Here is a 21857-nt window from a genome sequence, read left to right on the forward strand (position 1 = left end):
CTGATTCTAACTTTTCCAGCAAGAATTCTCATCATGATGACAGCTTTGATCTTTTTCCAATCATTTTCTTTGCCTATCGCCTGAAAATGGACAACTCCAGTGATCTGAGAATTATGAGAGCGTCATCCAATGATGGTGAGAGAACCAGACTAATCTACTGATCAAGGTCCAAAATGACTACCGTGCCAATCTCCAATCGATTTACCAGTATGAACTGTGGACCGATCTCGGACAAGGGGACCACTAATTTCAATTTTGATGTCGGTGACCACCTTTTGAAGTTCATTTGGCTCCTAACCATGTCAGGGGTCCTGATTAAGGCTCGGTTCTAGTCGATGACATTGACGATGACATTGAGCTTTCCGTAGTCTTTACCATAGTTGACAAGAGCTACCCTTTCGATCTCCACATATCTCTTAAATGGCTTTTTGAGATTGGGGGTGATCTGAACTATGAAAGCAAGATAGGTAGAATGTAGTGTAGGGACATTAGTAATTATTGATCTTGAGAGATCGCCCAAATGATGTAATCTAATCCTTTGAAAATGAAATGAAGTCTTATTTATTCAAAACTGATCAATTTATTCTTCTTTTTATTGTTGCATTGATTATTTTTCTGATCTCTGATAACTGTGTTCGATCTGATCCCTCATCGAGTCCCCATCCTACCGATCCCTTTGGCTCAAAACCTTGTTCTATCGAATATATGGTCAATCCCAATTAGCCGATCTTACTTGTCCAATCTCCTTGTCATGCTTCTAGAATTTTCCTTTGTTGCATCATGAAAATGATTAGATCCCGCTAACCAATGCGTCACCTAGGGCCTCATGAGAATTTAATGCTCGGACGAGTATAAATAAGAGGGGGGTTATCCATTTACATACTTATGTTGTTTTTCTGATTCTCTGCTCATCCCAAATCTCCTTGAAGGCTTTTCTCAAGTTCTTGATTTCTTCGGTGCCGATTCATCATCAGCTGGTATTTTTAATCTTTTTCTGGTCATTTTGTTCTTATTATTTGAAAATGAGTGGTACCGACGATCAGAGAGTTATAAGCCCGCTTTCCATTCATGTTTCTTGGTCTTCCGATGAAAGTGATGAGGCTGAACGTAGCAGGCGACCCGAAGCTATTAGGGCTATCGTTCCGACCACTAGTCAGCCTACAGGGCCAAACCAGCAACAAGCCTCAATCATAAGGAGAGAGCCTCCCATGGCAGATGAGCTCACCTCAATTCTAGGGATGTTCGATCTTGAGTTAATAAGCTAGGAGTTCAATCTTCCACCCGACTCCTTCGAACTCATTAGATGTCATAGGGACTTTTGGGCCGATCACTACTTTGATGAGGTCGATATGATTGTGGTATACGAGGAGCAGTTGAAGGCTAGGCTGTTGTTTCCTCTAGAGTCATTTTACAAGGACGTCTTGAAGTACACCAGGGTTTGCATCTCCTAGGTACATTCGAACTCATAGCAAACCCTGGTGGCTTTTAGAGGATTATGACGAGCTAAAGGACTCGAACCTACGGCGAAGGCCTTCATCGAACTGCACAGGCTTGTTCTATGGAAGGATGACGAGTTCTGGTTTTTTCAGGCAAAACCACGCTGTGGGTTGTTCATCGATCTCCCATCTTCACTTAAAAATTAGAAAGATCGATACTTCGTACTTCGAAGCAAAAACCCCCTTGGTTTCGAGGGGATTCCCCGAAGTTGGAATTTTTTGGTCGAGAAGCTGGAGAGAAGGGTCATGCTGGCTGATGTCGAGAGTGCTATGGTGAAGGAGCTCAAGAGCCAAGCGAACTCTTGCAAATTTCATACCTGGATGTGATCATGGCCGAACTCAAGTGGTGGTTAATGAGCGTGATTGCTCACGAGAATATCCAGCTGCAACTCTTTGATCTAGCTCCCGGGATGGGTAAAAACCTGAATCTTTAATCTCTTAGTCCCTGGCGATCTCACTAATCTCATTTTTCTGTGCAGGTATGGCTGGAAATGAGGCAGTGAGGGAAGTTCATAAACGGAATAAAGAGCTTAGCAGGAAGGTATTAGAAATAAAGAGATCTGAAGCTCAGAAGAGAGCCCGGACTGAAGAAACGAGCTCGAAAGTTCTAATCCAAGATCAACCTATCCCAAAGGGGCAAATCCTTACCATGGAGCCTCCCGCTCAATCTGAAACTCCTCCCCAACTTCCGATCACTTCAGCATCAGATGGTGAATCCTCAGGGCACGGAGATTCGTCTGGACGACCTTTTGCACAAGCCACAATAATACTACTCCAATCATTGGATAAGAACAAATCAGCGTGGGGTAATCTCGATTTGGCAAACGTAGTGAGCGCCACAATCTTTTTCCCTAAGGATCAGACCAGAATGGCTCCTGAAAATATTGATGATCTTCTTACCCTTTTGATCAGCTTGAGCTCGAAAGCAATGGTGACCCAGCACGCGATCAAAGAGAAGGTTTATCTTATAAAGAGGGAGATGTCAAGGATGTCTCAAGATATGGCATCAATGCAAAACCAACTCTCTGCAGCAAATGCCCAGATCGTCGAGCTGGAAGAACAAATGAAGTCTTTCGAAGAGAAGGCAGCTCGATTGGAAAAGGAGCTTGATGATGTTCGGGTCAAGTTCTTTGAAGATATTCAAGCGAAGGATGAGGAGGCTCTGACGAAAGAAGCTGGGGTTTATCTGAAAGCTCATAGTGATCTCCTTATTGAGCTTGTCAAATGTTATCTCGACGAGAACTTCACTTGGCTCGAGGAACTTGCTCCGGGTGCTGAAGCTGAGAGTAAGGGTGAACAAGAGAGAGAGGAGGGAGTAAATGTTGAGGATGTAACTGAAGACCAGGCTAAGAAAGATCCTCCTGCTGAATGACTTGTGTATTTTATTTCTTGGAATGAATTTTAAAGTTCTCTTTATTTATGATCAAATCTTGGTAAGATCGGAAAATATTAAATTAAGTACGGATGAGTATTGAATCAACTCCCACTTGATCGAATAAGCTCGGACACGGAACTTTAGATCGGTTATTAATCGTGAAACAACTGTTTAAAGGGATTTAATGGCAAGTGCAAGATCGGAAAGGCTTGTGACCGAGAACCGATTAAAACTCGGACGCACACATAAAATGATTTGAGAACAGGTCTTAGCCTGAATTTGATGAGTTCGGGACCTCTTATTAAAGATCGGTTAAAACATTAACTTGTTAAACACTTGAACCATTCGAGAGAGGTAACTAATCACAAGACGTCCCAGAATTTGGAATCTCAGATGTGAGGAGATCGGAAAACAAAATACAAAATCGGATGGTCCAAAAATTAATCAAAACGGGTCAGGGGGGATAGGGAAACACTTGGTTTGAACGCACTTTGAAGTTTATTATTTATCAGGGAGATTACTAGCTCAAAGAAAATGACTTGGGGTAGGATAACTAGTTGAAATAGGTCAAACGCCTATTATGGGGATCGACATAATTTCACTTATTCGAACTATGAAATTTGAAGATTGACTAAAATATGGTGTCTACACCCACAGTCATAATAATTAAAATTAAGCATATTAGCATTTTAATAACCTAAGACCTATTTACTTGAAACCATCAATTCATAAAAATATAAATTTTCAATTTAATAAATACCACATTAGTGTAAATAACCTAAAATCTAGTTATTGAAGTTCATAAGGAAATTTTATATTACTAAAATTAAATATGAGAGGATTTTATATTACAAATCAACGTTTAGATACCTTATTATTATATATCCCTAAGTTGAGGTACCATTTACATAATTTACCCAAAATTTATCACCTAAAAAGCACTGGCCGAAGCCCTAGGGCTAGAATAGGTTGGAAAACAAAGCAACGGACAACTGACCAACCTAAAGGGTTAATTTAGCTATAGAAATATATAAATACACATGATTTTTACTTTTTAATCATATGGACCCACAAACCCAAATTGCAACTATTTGTCCTAATTATGATTAGAGCTTCTATAAATACTGTAAACCCTTATTTTGTGATTTATTATGAGTATGTGCATTAAGGCTATGGGGAACCTGATGATAAAAAAAAAATTTTGTATGACTGTAAGATGTAATTGGAGGCATGGAGTTGAATTATTAATTCCGTAGCATGATCTTGAAAAAAAAAAAATATATATATATATATATATATATATATATATATATATATATATATATATATATATATATATATATATATATAATTAAATTTAAATAAAATTTGTTTTCTTTAAATTTAATATGGATAGTTTTTAAATAGACCTAATTAAATATAATTAGGCTCCATGAGCCTAAGAAAGCCTAGTTAGGAATTTTAAATAGAGCCCATAATTTTTTTTTCTTAAAATTAAAATAAGAAAATTTTTTTTTTCTCTCTTTCTCTTCCATACAAACTCTCTTTCCCTCTCTCACCCTCTCTCTCTCTCTCTCTCTCTCTCTTGGCCTCACTCTCTTTCTCACTCTCTATTGGTGCTGCCCCCTCTCTTTCTCTCTTCCTATTAGTTGAAACACTTCACCCATTTCCTAATCTCACCCGAATTCCCTAATCCCAATTGTTTAAGTTATCAGAATCTTATCACCCTAGGGGAGGAAAAGATTCAGAAAGATTCAGAAATATTCAAAACTATTTAGAGATATTTTAGAGCTATAGAAAATTTAAAGATATTCAAAACTCTTTTAATTCTTTCTTGTTTCTTTTCTTTTCTTTAAGAAGATTTTCTTGTAAAATTTCTTGAATGTTAGTTCTTTTATTTTCTTTTCAAGATCTATGCCATGTAATGTTTAATTTTATGTTCTTTGTTTTTTAATTTATCTTGCATGTTCATATGGATCATGTAATCATACTTAATTTGAGGGGATACACAACTCTGCACATATTCAGGTTTATGTCTGCCATGTTTTTATTACTTTTCATTATTTTCTAAATATGTAAAAATTTTAGAAAAATTATACTTATATTCTAAATGAAATTTTATTAATTTTAGGCTCAAGAATAATTGAAAATTTTTTTGTATTTTATACGTTATGGCTATTTGAAATCAAAGTTCTTATAAAATTTGATTTGCAGGATACTCGAATTGTGACGCCTATATCTCTCTTGCTTCTTAATATTTTTGTGTGGATCTAGCGTCTAAAATTAAGTTCAGAATCTTTTGAATCTTTCCCAATTGGTTTCCCATTCATATCTATTGTGGTTGGTGAGTTATAAATTTTACAAAAAAAAAAAAAAAGTAGTGCGATTCTGTTACTAGGAAAAGTTATTATTTGTGTAGACTATTCGGCTAGGGTTTTATTTGGTCTATAAATTTTATGATCTTATATGATGTTTCGTCTATCTTCCATAATTTTTTCATGATTTTTAGGCATGTCTAACCATTTTTCAAAAATTGTGTTTCTTATTACTATCATTCTGCTAAAATCTAGGAATTGTATATTAATGCATATTCTTGTGTGTTCTTAGGTTCCAATTGATATTTGATCTATTTTTCTATGTTCTTTTAATTTAAGAAGTGTTATGAAGCATTTGGATTATGTTAGAAGACCTGGACCCTTAGGTAGTTATAACTAATTAGAAATTTTGACCTCTTAGGAGACTAGAGTTAGAATCCAATGCGAATTGTTATTAGTATTTTCTTATTTTAGTTCTTTTATTTTCTTTAGTTTCTTTATTTTTATTACAAATAAAATTGGTAAGTAGCCCTAAGGTAAGTACTAAAGAGGGTATTTGTGTGGAGCTAAACGGGAGTAAGCCAGGGATATCATTGCTATACTAAAAGAGAAGGCCCTTTGTTTAAGAGTAACTTGTCCTAATAGCAACTGCATTTACAAACAAGTAGCCCTAAATTTATAGAATAACTATTAGTATGAAATTTTAGTAATAATAGGATTCTTATTTGATAAATTAAAATTAGCTTTGTTTTTAATTTAACCAACTTTTACATGTAAGTAATTTAAATAAATACTAAGTAAATTAAAATTAATCTTATTTGTAAATTAAACTAATCTTGTCATATAAAATAAATTTAATTAAATACTTGATAATTGTAAGATAAATTAACATGTTAGAAATCTTTATTAGGTTGTGATTGTTTGGGCCTTATCTCATATTAGAATAAATTATACATGTATATAATTAATTTGGTTTAATTATCCTTAGGGTAACTTAGTGAAAAATTAATTAATTAGGTTAAATAGAAACTTAGGGTTATTTGAAATTGAATTTGTTTGTAAATTAAATTCTCAATAATAAATTAATTTTAGTCATCCGGTAAATATCCTTTAAATAATTAGTAACTCCATAGATAGGGATTACTTATGCATGAAAACTGTTTGTAAATAATAACTCTTTTGTGAATTACTTGCATGTGTAGGATTAGAATTACATTTTTAGGAATAAGTTTAATAGAGGAATAATAAACAAGACTTATAGGAACATGAGTAGAGGTGGCACACGAATTAACGAGGTTAGACCAGTCGTAAGGGGTGCCTAACACCTTCCGTTTACGTACCCACTATTCTGAATCTAGACATTAGGCTATGGTAATGACGGTTGTGAAAATTCTGCAAGGAGTAAGTTACCATGCATGACCCTCAGAAGAAACACTAAATATGTCTGGGTTATTACCTGGGTGGCAACTCTTATCTATCTATACCTTCATGGTATAAATCCTTAATACCATGATAGTACTATGGGAAGACGGTACTTACCAGTGGTTCAATTCTATTAGGATTATATGAAATGTATGTCTAAAAAATATTGTCTAAGGAGACCATTATAACTCTACTATCTTTCTTGGGCATTACCTGGTGCATTTTATATAATTCTAGAAGATGATATTTTGTCTCAGGCCTTACTATGAACCCCCTCCCATCCGCCTCCCACTGGTAAGTACCATTTTTCTATAACACTACCACAGTGCTAAGAATTTATGCCACGAAGTCATAAATAGACAGGAGTCGCCACCTGGGTAATAACTAGGGCATATTCAATGTTTCTTCCGAGGGTCATGGATGACAACTTACTCCTTGTAGAGTTTCCACAATCGTCATTACCATAGCCCAATGTCTAGGTTTGGGATAGTGGGTACGTAAGGAGAAAGTGTTAGGCACCCCTTACGTCTGGTCTAACATTGTCAATTCGAGTGCTAATTCTCTACTAATATTTCTATAAGTCTTGTTTATTATTCCTCTATTAAATTTTATCCTAAAAATGTAATTCTAATCCTACATACGCAAGTAATTCACAAAAGAGTTGTTGTTTATAAACAGTTTTCATGCACAAGTAATCCTTATCTATAGGGTTACTAATTATTTAAATGATATTTACTAGATGACTAAAATTAATTTATTATTGAGAATTTAATTTACAAATAAATTCAATTTCAAACAATTCTAAGTTTCTATTTAGCCTAATTAATTAATTTTTTACTAAGTTACCTTAAGGATAATTAAACTAAATTAATTATGTACATATGTAATTTATTCTAATATGATATAAGGCCCAAACAATCACAACCTAATAAAGATTTCTAACATGCTAGTTTATTTTACAATTATCAAGTATTTAATTAAATTTATTTTATATGCCAAGGTTAGTTTAATTCTATAAACAAGATTAATTTTAATTTACTAAATATTTATTTAAATTACTTACATGCAAAAGTCGGTTAAATTAAAAATAAAGCTAATTTTAATTTGCCAAACAAAAATCCTATTATTACTACAATTTCATGCCAATGGTTATTCTAGGAATTTAGAACTACTTACTTGTCTGCAAATACAGTTGTCATTGGGATAAGCTACCTTTAAAAAGAGGCTTTCTCTTCTAGTATGGCAATGATATCCCTGACTTACTCTCGTTTAGCTTTACGTAAGCTCCACGCAAATGCCCTTTTTAATACTTACCTTAGGGCTACTTACTAATATTATTTGTAATAAAAATAAAGAAACTAAAAAAAATAAAGGAAGTAAAGAAAATAAGAAAATACTAATAACAATTCACATTGGATTCTAACTCTAGTCTCTTAAGGGGTTAAAATTCCTAATTAGTTACAACTACCTAAGGGTCCAGATCTTCTAACATAATCCAAACACCTCATAACACTTTTTGAATTAAAAGAATACAGAAAAATAGATCAAATATCAATTGGAACCCAAGAACATGCATCAACATACAATTGCCAGATTTTGGCTGCTTGATAGTAATGAGAAATCTAGTTTTTAAAAAATGGTTAGACATGCCTAAAAATTATGAAAAAATTACAGAAGACAGCTGAAACATCACACAAAATCATAAAATTTATAGATCAAACAATCACACTACATTTTTTGTAAAATTCATAACTCACCAACCATAACAGATATGAATACAAAACCAATTGGGAAAGATTCATAAGATTCTGAACTTAATTTTAGACACCAGATTCACACAAAAATATTAAGAAGCAAGGGAGATATGAGCTTCACAATTTGGGTATCCTGCAAATCAAATTTTGCAGGAACATTAACTTCAAATAGCCATAATTTATAAAATACAAAAGCTTTTTCAATGATTCTTCAGCCTAAAATTAATAAAATTTCATTTAGAATATGAGTATAATTTTTCTAAAATTTTTACATATTTATAAAATAATGAAAAGTAATAAAAACATGGGAGACAGAAACCTGAATATGTGCAGAGTTGTGTATCCCCTCAAATTTAGCATGATTACATGATCCATATGAACATGCAAGATAAATTAAAAAGTAAAGAACATAAAATTAAATATTACATGGCATAGATCTTGAAAAGAAAATAAAAGAACTAACATTCAAGAAATTTTACAAGAAAATCTTCTTGAAAAAAAGAAAAGAAACAAGAAAGAACTAAAAGAGTTGAAATTTTTTAAATTTTTTTCAGCTCTAAAATATCTCTAAATAGCTTTGCATATTTCTGAATCTTTTTCTCTCCTCTTTTCTCTCTATCCCAGTGGGGTATTTATAGAGCTTTGGAAGAGAGGTGCGGTAGGTTTTTATAGTCTTAGGGTGATAAGGTTCAGATAACTTAAACAACTGAGATTGAAAAATTAGGATAAGACTGGGATATGGGTGAGGTGTTTCAACCAATAGAAAAAGAGGGAGAGGGGGCAATACCAATAGAGAGTGAGGAAGAAAGTAGGGCCGAGAGAGAGAGAGAGAGAGAGAAAGTTTGTATGGGTGAGGAAGAGAGAAAAATATTTTTTTTTATTTTAATTTTCAAAAAAAAATAAATTAAATGGACTCTATTTAAAATTTCTAACTAAGCTTTCTTAGGCTTATAAAGCTCAATTAAACTTAATTATGTCTATTTAAGAACTAATCATATTAAATTTAAATAAGTTTATTTTATTTAAATTTAATTAAATTAATTTTCTAAAAAATATATTTTTTTTTCAAGATATGCCATAGAATTAATAATTTAGCTCCATGACTCCAATTACATCTCATAGTCATATAATTTTTTTTTTATCATCAAATTCCAGAGAGAGAGAGAGAGAGAGAGAGAAGAGAGAGAGAGAGAGAGAGAGAGAGAGAGTTTAATTACAAAACAATCAGAGCCTTTAAAGAGAGAGAGAGAGAGAAAGATGGAGTTCCCGGTCATTAACCTTGAGAAGCTTAATGGTAAGGAAAGAGCTACCACCATGGCTAAGATAAAGATGCCTGTGAAAATTGGGGCTTCTTTGAGTTATATATAAATCTTTAAGCATTTCCTATTCTCATTTCTGGATTTCTTTATTGATGAACTAACATTTCTGGGTTTCTTTTTCTTTGTTTTAGTTGCTAAAGCCAGAGTTCTTGGACACAGTTGAGAGAATGACAAAGGGTCACTACAGGAAATGCATGGAGCAGAGATTTAAAGAAATGGTGGCCAGCAAAGGCCTTGAGGGTGTCCAAACTGAGATCAAAGATATGGACTGGGAAAGCACCTTCTTCCTCCGCCACCTCCCTGAGTCAAACATTGCTCAAGTTCCTGATCTCGATGATGAATACAGTTAAAAAATTAAGCATCTTCATGTGCAATTAATTGGAACCGTCATTTTTGCTTAAGAAATGGGTCATCATTATTATTATTTTTCTTTTAACAAAACATAATTTCATTAGCAAACAGTGGGGCTTTTCTTTTTAAATTATTATTCTAGAAATTTTATTTTCAGCCACGACCCATGAGTTCTGAAAAATTTATAATATTAATTAGTTACCCTTTTTTTTTTCTTCTAGTGATGCAGGAAGGTGATGAAGGAATTTGCAGCAAAGTTGGAGAAACTGGCAGAGGAGCTCCTGGGGTTGTTATGTGAGAATCTTGGACTTGAGAAAGGGTACCTGAAGAAGGCCTTTTATGGGTCAAGGGGTCCAACCTTTGGCACCGAGGTTAGCAACTACCCACCATGCCCCAAGCCAGACCTGGTCAAGGGTCTCAGAGCCCGTACAGACGCTGGTAGCATCATCTTGCTGTTCCCGGATGACACGGTCAGTGGCCTTCAGCTCTTGAAAGATGGGCAGTGGATTGATGTGCCCCCTATGCGCCATTCCATTGTTATTAACCTTGGAGACCAGCTTGAAGTAATAACCAACGGCAAGTACAAGAGTGTTGTGCACAGAGTTGTGGCTCAAAAAGATGGTACCAGGATGTCCATAGCTTCATTCTATAACCCTGGAAGTGATGCAGTAATCTACCCAGCACCAGCTTTGGTTGAGAAAGAAGCAGAGGAGAAGAAGCAAGTCTACCCAAAATTTGTTTTTGAAGACTACATGAAGCTGCATGTGGGGTTGAAATTCCAGGCCAAGGAGCCAAGATTTGAAGCAATGAAGGCTGTGGAAACTAATGTCAAATTGGTTCCCATTGCTACAGCTTAATTATAGATTATTTTTAGTGGAAAGAGAGGAATATTTGGGAGTGTTCTATTTATTATTAATTACTAAGTGATAATTTGTTGAGTCATCTTCTTAACAAGAAAAAGATGATATGTGCTTTACTTCTTATAGTCTTTATCATCAGTTTGTTCTCTGTAGAAATAGATCATAATAAGATTTAGTTTTTTAAGAATAAGTTTTGCCTCACTCATTTTTCCATTAATTAGTAATATTAATTATACACATATAATTGACTAACAAGCAAAAATTTCCAAGCTACTTTTTGATCTTTGAAGTAATTCTTGAAATTGAAATTTAGCGCGCATCTATATATATATATATATACTTAAAGAGAAAATAAAACAAATAAAAAATTTACTAAAAAAGAAAATCACATTCAATTAATAATAATAATAATAATAATAATAATTTTCGATTTCAACAAGCTTTGACTTTAAATATTAAAAAAATAAAAGTTTTGTACAATTTATCTATGAAAATTTACATAGAATTATTAGTTAAGTGGTGTGAGTGTTAATTTTATAATTTAAGATTAGAAAATAAATTGAACTCTAAAATGTTCCCTTGTGTTTCTTTGATAATTAAAGTTTCAATTATTATATGTGTAAATTAGTGAAAAAAGACCCAAAAAAAAAATCCCAATTCTATTAAGAGTCACAAGCAAACTCCATTAATTAACTGTTTAAAAAACTCCTTTAATTAAAACTTAATTAATTTCATTCTTAATTAAAGAATAAGAAGTTATATGTTTTGGTGGAAATGAAGTCAACCTAATGATATAATTTGGATTATAATTAATTTATATATATAATTGAATGTAATACTGAAACTCTTGTAATAGAAAAAGGAATGTTTGAGTTGGAAACTTACATCAAGAAGATTACATGCATGGAGGATGAGATTGAGAGGGTTTAATTATAGTAAAGTAAAAATCATTTTCAAATGATGAGATGCTGTGCACCAAACATACATAGAAGGATTCTTTACTTAAATTAATTAAATTTTCAGGTAGGAATTCTTTATCAAATGTTGTGCTATGCAGTCTGCATCATCCAATGAAGCACCACATGCATCATGCATCTGTGTATATATATAAATATCCTTAAAAATTATAATTATTCTTAACAATTTTTCATATTTTGAAAACATTGAATAATCACTTCATTCTCAATATTATTAAATATATATTATTTTCAATATAAGTAATTAAATAATTATTTATCAATTTATTACACATTTAATTATGTTATTGATTTTTCATTAAAAAAATATCTTGTATCCATACTTGTGATGGGTAAAGGTGACGCAAATTTTACTAAGCAAATAAACTAGAGGTCAAACACAGGATTGGTTTAAAGATTTTTACTTTTTTTATTGCCAATTAATTTTTTTGACAATTTATTGTTTTCTAAAATTTTATTTTTATAAGAAACTTATTTATTACTTGAAAATAAAATATGATTCATAATTAAATTTAAATCTTATATATAAAAAAAAGAAACAATTATATAAACTAAATGTGTTGAAACAAAATAGAAATTTTGATGAATATTAGATTGACATCAAACTAAATGGATTTTAATTATTTCTATAAAATTAACTTCTTAAAGTTTATGCTAATTAAGTTAAGAAAACAATCTATACAATGAAATAAAGAGGAATGAATTTTAATCATTTGTCCAATTTACAAATTACAAACTAATTTTCAATTAAAATTAACAAAATTAGAGCATGACGTTTATTTTTATAGTTTCTTTAACATGTTTTAATAATATTTTTTTCGTGTACAATTATTGTATGAGTCAAAAATAGGCCAATAATATATAACATTTAAGAAAAAAAAAATAAATACTCCTTCAATGTGGCACCGCCACAGATTGATAACGGACCACCATTCCACTTGCTCGAAGCAATAAATCAAAGCAAAACAGCAAACAGACGTGAAACTGAAGGAAATAAAATTAATTCAAATGATTGTTTGAGCAAGCAACGAGCAACTGAATTAGAGAATTAGACTAATCATGAACCGCAAGAAATCAAAATGTAAAATTGCATTAGAACACAGTAATTCAAGCCTTCTAATTGTTTAAGATTATTTCCAAAATGCTAGAAAAAATAGAGAAATTAAAAATTGCAATGGTAAATTGATTGAGGATGGGCGATTTAGTTCTGAGGAGGTTCGTTCTTTAGGCCATCGACCCTCCCCCTCTACCTTTTCTTCTTCTTCTTTTTGTAATTTCTTTAGTTTGTACTATTTTGTTGCAGTGCTTTTCTAGTTTCTAGATTTAGAGTTTTAGTACCTCTTCTTGGATAGGGTCTTTTGATGAGTCTTTTTGGATCCAGTAGCCGATATGTGTCAAACCTAGAGGAAATCTATCTCAATGGATATCCATGTTGATGGTTATCTCAAAAGATGCGTAGGAACTATTGGTTAATAATTCCTTTTAGGCTACATGAGATTGAGGGGGTTTAATCTCCATTTTGTCTTTCCTTGGTTCTCCATCACTTAATTGGTTCCTTGCTCACCAATATGCAGTTGATTGTGTTTTCCTAGCTCGTCATTCCATGGGGAGATTGCTGTTGTTTGGGAGAGCTCTGCTTGTTTGGGTATAGGAGATTAGCTTTCGCATGCCTTTTGCTTTGGGTGAGCTTTCCTTTTTGTGCGTGTATTGCAGTCTCTCCTTGGCTGTCGGTGGCTCCTTGTAGTGGCAGGGGTGGCATTGCCCATCTGCTATGTTGTTGAGTCTTAAGGATTCGGGTCTTCCACCTATTTCAAGTCTAAAGCTCCATGTTACATGGCTTGGGCTTTTTCTAAATTTGGGTATGGAGTAGGGGCTAAGTGTTTTATGATTGTGATTATGAGCCTTGTAATATGTTCTCATTAATGATATACCTTCTTTTTCTGATAAATATTTGGCTAAAATAAATTATTATATCATATAATTCAAATTGGTTGAGTGGCAATTCACTTACTCCAAATTTCCTTTCTTTCTTTTTTTTTTTTTTTATAATTTTATAATTTCAGGATTCAATGAGATTCACATCAACATTTTTTTATCTGAAAAGATTCAGATCAAGTGTGGGTTCCTGTTATTTTTCTTGCGGGTTCATATGATGTCGAGGTTTGCCGCTTATAATTAGTCTTGAAAATTGAAAAATCAGACGTAGCAGTTTTCTAAGTTAGAATCATAATTATTTTTGAAGATTATGTGCAAGAAAAAACATGAAACACTTAGAAGTAGAAGAACAATTAGTATAAAAGCTGCATGCATGTATGCACTGTCCAAGCATCCATGTCCACTCATATGACTTTTGGATGATGCCAAAGATTGCATTAGAAAAAAACAAAAATAAAATAAAATAAAATTATAAATAATAATTATAAATAAAACTATCTAACTAGTAATTGAAGAAGAAATAGAAAAAGATGAGGGATTTGACGACAAGGAGGATTGCTGTATGTTTTTTATACACCCTACTTACAAAAAAAATTAATAAAATAAAGTAATTTTATTTATAAAATAGTTGACAGATCAGTAGGTTAACTTAGAAACATTTGATTTTCAGTTTCAATAACTTTTATGAAATAAACTTAAAGTGCAGTGATCTTTATGAAAAAAAATTAAAATTTAACGATTTTTATGAAAATACTCATAAAATTGAGTGATCACGTATAATATTTAAATCACAAGTGGATAAATTTACTGTTACACTAAAATCATCGTCTAAATTCATTAAAAAAAATAAAAAGCTTTAATATTTGAACACTTGATTTCACCCACAAGAATGAATCTAAAATTAATATTTTAGAGGACCTAATCATATATGAAGAAAAATATTTTCAAATATGTATAAAAGAATGAGACATGAGTCCATCTCTAATGGGCTGGGAACTTAGGTCCATAACACAAGCTAAAATCCCTCAACGGGAAAGCCTTATAATCTGCCCATTGAGGACAGTTTTTTGCAATCTAGTGGCGTTAGATGGACAAATTTTCTAAGCAAATTTGGGCAAGTTGGGAAGCTTGTGATTTTATTTGGTGTAATTCATCATCATCTTTCTTTCTTTGTTTCTCAAGTTCATATTTGGAGTTCACAACACCATGAAACATATGGTTCGATACATGTTTATGAGATCAAAACATGAAGTAATGACGCAAGGTTGGACGTTTAGGATTTTAAATGCATGAAATTCTTGTTTTTGGTGATTTAATATGCTAACAATATATTATATATAAACATTTATATCAAAATTAAGAAATTTATACACAAATTATATAATAATTTATATATGGTAAAACAAATTCATTAAGTCAATATTGAAAAATAATTTACTTAATATATATATGTATTTGTCCAGGCCTTTGCTGTTGTCACTTGGCGCTGTCGTCTATGTTTATTCATTACAAGATAAAGAGCTATTTCATGGGTCTCTGATTCGAAATAAAGCACAAATGGCAAAAACAAACTTAAAAAATATCAAGGATTTCGAGAATCGAACGGCTACAAATAGGACAGGACCCTCGCTTGGCCCACATTTCCCTTGAACAAACCCTGCAAAACGTATGTCCACATGGAATGAAAGCTGCTCCTTTATTTCTTTCCATGCACACGCAGCACGTCAAATCATTCCCATTCCCCCCTCCTCCATTGTCAGTTTCCCTCTTGTTTTTTCTCCAATCCACGCCGTCCGTTTCTTCAATCAGTCTCATCAAGGTCTTGACTGGCGCAGCATTTTTCAAGGGACCCGCATTTTCTCTCCGCAAATTGCGCTCAGCAGCCAAGGCCATACCTAGGTTCATCCCCGAAGGCGCCACGTTGTTACTATTCCTTACCGGAATTTGACTTGAATTGGCGATGATGACCACTGGTTGATCGCTCACTTGGTCTTGCATGTTGATGGGCTCTTCCTCTTCTATAATGGCTCTGGGAGTCCAAGTAGCCCCACAGCAACCGAAGCTCTTGAATGAGAGGCGTTGCTTTAGATTCCTCCATCGAGTGATTGCATCAAAGCCGTTCATTTTCCCTCTCCACTTGTGAATTCCAGCATCTGTAAATAACCAACTCCTGCAAACTCAGAGATCAATGTTAGTTGATCAGTAAAGTAAAGAAGAAAAAACAAATTGAATTACCATATATTATTGACTCGGAAGAAGAGGAGGTAGGCTTTGAGAGATTCACTTACTTGGACACCAGTGCTGGTTCCAGTTTCCAGGTTCCAGGTCTCCACTCTCTACTCCCTCCCTGACCCTGTCTGAAGACGCTGTTTTAAGCTTTAAACTAAGGACTTGTGGCACCTACACCTGCTTTATATATATATATATATATATATATAATTTTTTAGGCCGTTTGCATATACCCTTAATGGTTTAAGGCCAAGCAGGTTGTTCTGTTGAGATCTTTCCCCCATTAAGCCAGCCTTGCATGAAGATGCAGGCAGCTACATGTATTTAAACAACTAAGGCCTATTTGGGATTGAAATTTTTTTGAAAAAGCATTATTTTGTTTAATTGTTTTGGAAATAATTGCTTCTGACAAAGACGGGCTAATTATTTTAAACTTTTTATAACTAAAATATATTAAGAGAGATTTGATTTCGTTTATAAATTAATTAAATTTACATATAAACGTAATCATAAAGTCATAATTAAATTATTGTTTAATTTAATTTTATAGATTAATGAAATTATTTAAAGTAAATTAGAGACAAAATAAAAAATTATATTATTTTAATAATTTTATAAAAATGTCAACACCATTTTTCATTTTAACAATTTGAACAGTCCACTAACTTGACAGGTTTTACGCCTTTGCTGTGCATCTAAAGAAGGGAAGAGTTCCACAGGCAAAATATTGGGTGGATGGAGGCAAGCTAAAATAAAAAAATAAAATAAAATAAAAAGAGCCATGACATCCGCCAATTTTAAGAATGGGTATGCATCTCAGATTCAGCCTCTCAATCTTTATTGCAAAATTTTCTGCGTCAATTACGTTACCTGACCTCAAATGTCAAATCTGAAGGCTCCTCCTTGTCTAAGATTTGAGAGGCCAACCCTGGAAATTTCAGGAGCCACAGTGGAAAAATGTACAAATATGTATGAGAATATCACTAACAAGAGATCGATCTCATTGATTTAGTTTTTAAATTATTTATTTATCTATAACCTTCCTTTTAAACCCAACAAAAAGAGACTACAGTTAGTGGAAATGAGAAATGGACACCTTGCTAACTTGTCTCAATATTGTACAAGTTAGCATGCAGTAATCAAAATTTACCTCCAGATCAGCATTTCTTGATCATCTTCTGCACCCTGTAACAAAACGAATGGAGATAATAAGTTACCTATATTCAGTACAGTGAAACAATGTTGCAGTAAGGTTTCCATATATTGTCAAGACCGAAGCTTACATCCTTCAGTAGTCAGAAGGGTGAACATTCATTGGCCTTTAATGAACTGAGGATAAATTCTGATTTTATGTGTCAATACTGTATTTCTTTTATTTATAGAGCATTTCTTGCAACAAATGACGACAGCTCTGGCCATGTACAATCAGCTGCCACAATCACTGGAGAAAAATCTTGAACTCATGTACATCCGCTCCTGAACAAGCCTGTAAGCCAATACCAATCAGCATATGCGAGTACATGGCACTTTAATGTGAATTTTTAACGTATCAACTTCAAAAGGCCTAGATTGCTTACCAGCTCAAAAGAAATCTTTGAATGCCTATAGATACAGGGCAAATGAAGGATGAATCGCGTTGAGCATAAAGCAAACCAATCCAGGAATTTACATGGAATGAATTTATGTCAGGAAAAGATAGATCAACTGTGTGGCACTGAAATTGGACCAACGATCAAATGAAAGATTAAAAAAAATTCAATTATTCGATACATGAAAGCCACAACTAAAGCAGAATGTGCAAAAGATGAAATGAAAAAGAATCAATTGTGGGCTAAATTCAGCTTATGCTATAGCTTTTTGGATGCATATGCATTTAGGCAAAAGATTTATAAAAGCACCTCAGAAATTCAAAACTTTTTTTCTTTTGGAAAGAAAATGTTACTTAAAATTCCATGTTTACTAGACATTGAACGAAGTCCATTTGTTGAAGCTTAGCCCATTCCAAGCAAAGAGCAGGGTCATCGTTCCTTGGAGGATGCCTCCAAAGAGCACCAAAACATAATCCATCTTTAGGAAATTTTCCACTTCGTGCATCATCAGCAAACTTTTGCAGGATTGCAAGTGCATTATCCATGGCAAGATTTACCACGGTGACCTAAGATGAAGTAATAATTAAGAGGAGATGCTGAGGATAGTTGATATAGCAAATGGTTAAATTGACTAAATAGATTTGTCGCACTTAACAGAGAATGTAAATTGATCATGACAATCTTGGGATCGACAACATGAGTTGACACTACATTTTAAAGGTTAGGGTTATACCCCAATCAAACTGTGACTAGATGATTTTGCCGAACTTCAAAGATAATGTAAGTTCATCAAATGCAAACTGCAGATAGATAACGTGAATTCACACTATATTTTAAAGGTTAAGGTTGTATCCAAATGAAGCTTTATAATAGAATGACATATCATGTATGGTTTTCATAACAAAAAGCATGTACAGCTATGTTACAAATCCTACTAACAAAATTGAAAGACAACTCCTCTAGGATGCTTGCTAAGTCCAGGATGTCCAGAATTACACCATGAATGGAACGGTGAATCTGTGAGCTTCCTTTGAGAGCTTGAATGACGATAAGGGAATCGCCTCCTATTATAACTCTGCTAAAGTCTCCACGCTTCGCCAGCATCAGAGCCTCCCGGCATGCCAAACCTTGTAGAACTAAAGGATGAGAACAACCAGTAATTCGACAACAGGACAAAGCAATGGGCCAACCTGTATAGTCTTAGCTGCTATGGCTCCCTTATTCTCTTGCTTAGCAACCGTAGCATCAAAATTTATTTTAAGGAGATTTTTAGCTAAAGCAGGTGTGACTCTTTGCTAGGTAGAGTACCAAAGGCTTTTACGGCCTTTTTTTTTTTTTTTTTTGATAAATCAGCTTATTTTTATTAATTAAAAATCAGGACAAAAACTTAATATTAACAACTAAACTAAAACCTCAACACCCAAACCACCAATCACAAATCAAAAGTACACCTGAATAACAAAGAGATCATACCAACAAAACAAAAAGTAGAAATACATGAGTAGATGTAGTCTCAAAAATATCATATCCACAATTTCAAACATAAACAGTATATTGAAACAGGGATGAATAAGAGCCAACAAATAAAGTTTAAGACTTCTTCAGGTCATGAGAAGCAACCAACTACAGTAAAGAAGAGTGCCATTTCATCCTTGTTCACCACAGTAACAAATGAAGTTTACGGCTTTTACTGCTTTTGCTGCACAAAAGTCTTCATGAAAGTGATGAGCTGCTGAGTTTACCTCTTAAAGAGAAAACCTTTGATTCTTGAATACCAAAGCATTTTGAGTTTTCTAGCATTTTGAGTTTTCTAGAACGAGTTATGCTTAATTTACTAAGTACTATTCATTTGTTCATTTTTTGTCAGGTCCAAAATTATAATTCCGGATTCAAGTCAAATTTTAAGTAATTTATGATCATTTTCTGGGCAAGGTGTCTTATGTTTCATTTTTAATTGGATTCACACCAATTGGAGTTGTGTAGCTCAAAACTTATAGGCATTTAAGTGTGCTGGACTCAAGTGTCCAAAATTCCAGCACAATGACACACTATCAATTTATCCATTCCTTTCATCAATTCAACATCAATTCTCAACCAAAGCATACCAAATAACCATTATTAGACCTTATAAACATCAATTACATAACATGCCACAAAAACTCTAATTTCTCATAAACCCTAATTCTTCATCTTCTCAAATTCATGCAAACTCATGCAAATTAATACTCAAATCATATATACAACATCACTTAAGCTCTAAATCAATGTTTAACTTCATCAAACACTTCAAAACCCTAAGTTCCCTCAAGCTGGCCGAAAATCAATTCCCCCATTTCATGCATGGTTCTCATAATTTTTCAAACAAAATCCCCATATTTAACTTCAATTCAAAGAGTATATAACTAAATTACCTTGGAAGAGTGCTTACCTCTAATGGTGTTTTTCAATCTTCAAATTCCTTCAAGTCTATCCCAATTTCTTGTTCACAATCTTCAACTCAAAGTCTAATTAGGGTTTTTCTAGTGTTTGATCATGAAAATTTGGGGAGAAATTCAAGGTTTAATGAGTTTAGAGAATTGAAAATAGAGGAAGGCTAAAGAGAGAGAGTGGCCGGCTATGGAAGGTTGAAGAAGAGGTTTTTTATTTTAACTATTGTCTTGTCTTTTTATATGATATTTATCCCCTAATTTAAATTAAAATTTTAATTGTATCATCATGAAGTCATAGTGATGTCATAATTACAAAATTTTAATATCATAATCTCTTTATTTTTCTTTTTTTCCTTTTTCATACACATTTTTATATTTTTTAATTCTTTTTTTTTCAATATTTTAATCTCATACAATTTAATGGACATTTAAGTCAAAAGTCATCTTTTAAAGTGAATGGACCAAAATGCCCTTCATCAGTTATAATTCATCTTTTTCCATAATGTCCGATGATTCCTTTGATTCTGAGTCTCTTATTTATACTTATTCTCTTTTCCTTTCTATGATTTTTATATTTCCAATAATTTTGCAATTAACCCTTAATTAAGGATGTCACGGGGTCCCACACAAATTTAGGATAACAACTGAGCTCGCAATCACTTCCCGGGTCGGTCACCCATTGCAAGGACCTTCAGCTTATTTAACCGATTTGTGCTTTATTTCTCTTATTTTCATTCATCCTCATGTGATCTTTATCAATTTTATTTATAGTTTTTCTATATGGCTTAGATATAGTTCCAGACATTCTAGCCATCCGAATAAATATTAATCACCGGAACAGTAGAATGTACGGAACTGCTTAATATGAAGGTGTTACAAGTTTTTTATGGGGTTTTTTTTTCCTGCATATCTATGCAAAATTGAAAGGGCAATATATGGATTTACCTGTGTTTTTTCTTTGTTGAGTGTGCTTCTTTTGTGTGGGTGTAGATCTTGACTCTGAGTATGGTCTTCAGTTTGCTGGTTGGAAGGAAGATGGCATCTCAAGGGTGTAAATGTTAGCCTCTTCCATCAGCTACCCCCTCCGACTATAAGTGATTGAGAAGCCTTGGGCTTTATCTCTTCCTTTTCTTTTCTTTTCCCAAGACTCTTAGAGGTTTTGGCTTCCATGGCCTTATGCTTCAACTAATTCAGATTATGCTTGGTTGCTACCACTCAAATCCTTAGGTATTATTTTGCTTGGGGTTTTGTTTTAGGCTTTTCAGCCATTTTCAACTCTAGTGTTCTTCAGTTGGCTCCATTTTTCTACTGAGTGTGAAGCTTCGTTCTCAATGGCGATGCTAGAAATAGCAACGGAGCAGGCCGAGGGCAGGGATCGCTCCTCCCGTCCTTACCTCACAGGAGTTCATGGTGTGGGGCAGGGTGGGGCGGGTTTCTTCATAGGGAAATTTTCCTTTTATTTTTTTATTTTATATAATATAAATTTATTTATTAAAAAATAAAATATAATTAGAAATACAAGTTTCACACATTATTTTAATAATATTTATATATTCGTTAAAATTATAATATTTAAATATATAAATATATAACAATAAATTATTTTTTAATAAAAAACAATAATATATTACTGTGCAGGGTGGGTTACAGGGTTTCGAGGAGGGAAGAAGGTCATCCCGTCCCCGCCCCGCACAAATCGAGGTCGAGGCTGGATCAAGAAAAATTGATAGGTTTCAAAGTGGGGCGGGTCGAGTTCGGGAACTTTTGCCATCCCTAGGCGACGCAGCTCCTTGGTCTTCCATATTA

General features: G+C 33.2%; 1 protein-coding gene and 1 pseudogene across 1 annotated transcript; one reads left to right on the forward strand and one right to left on the reverse strand.

Annotated features, from left to right (window-relative positions):
• The first annotated feature begins 9619 nt into the window (after window positions 1–9619).
• On the forward strand, window positions 9620–11023 carry LOC131181657 (1-aminocyclopropane-1-carboxylate oxidase-like; annotated as a pseudogene).
• A 4307-nt stretch (window positions 11024–15330) lies between these two features.
• LOC110642547 (uncharacterized) lies at window positions 15331–16387 on the reverse strand. Its single transcript, XM_021794638.2, has 2 exons — window positions 16093–16387; window positions 15331–15974 (listed from the first exon to the last, which is right to left on the reverse strand). Exon 2 carries the CDS (start codon window positions 15926–15928, stop codon window positions 15377–15379), a length of 552 nt encoding a protein of 183 aa, XP_021650330.2. The 5' UTR covers window positions 15929–15974; window positions 16093–16387; the 3' UTR covers window positions 15331–15376.
• Between the last annotated feature and the right edge of the window lie 5470 nt (window positions 16388–21857).

This window comes from Hevea brasiliensis, chromosome 7 (assembly GCF_030052815.1).
Source record: "Hevea brasiliensis isolate MT/VB/25A 57/8 chromosome 7, ASM3005281v1, whole genome shotgun sequence".
NCBI lineage: Eukaryota > Viridiplantae > Streptophyta > Magnoliopsida > Malpighiales > Euphorbiaceae > Hevea > Hevea brasiliensis.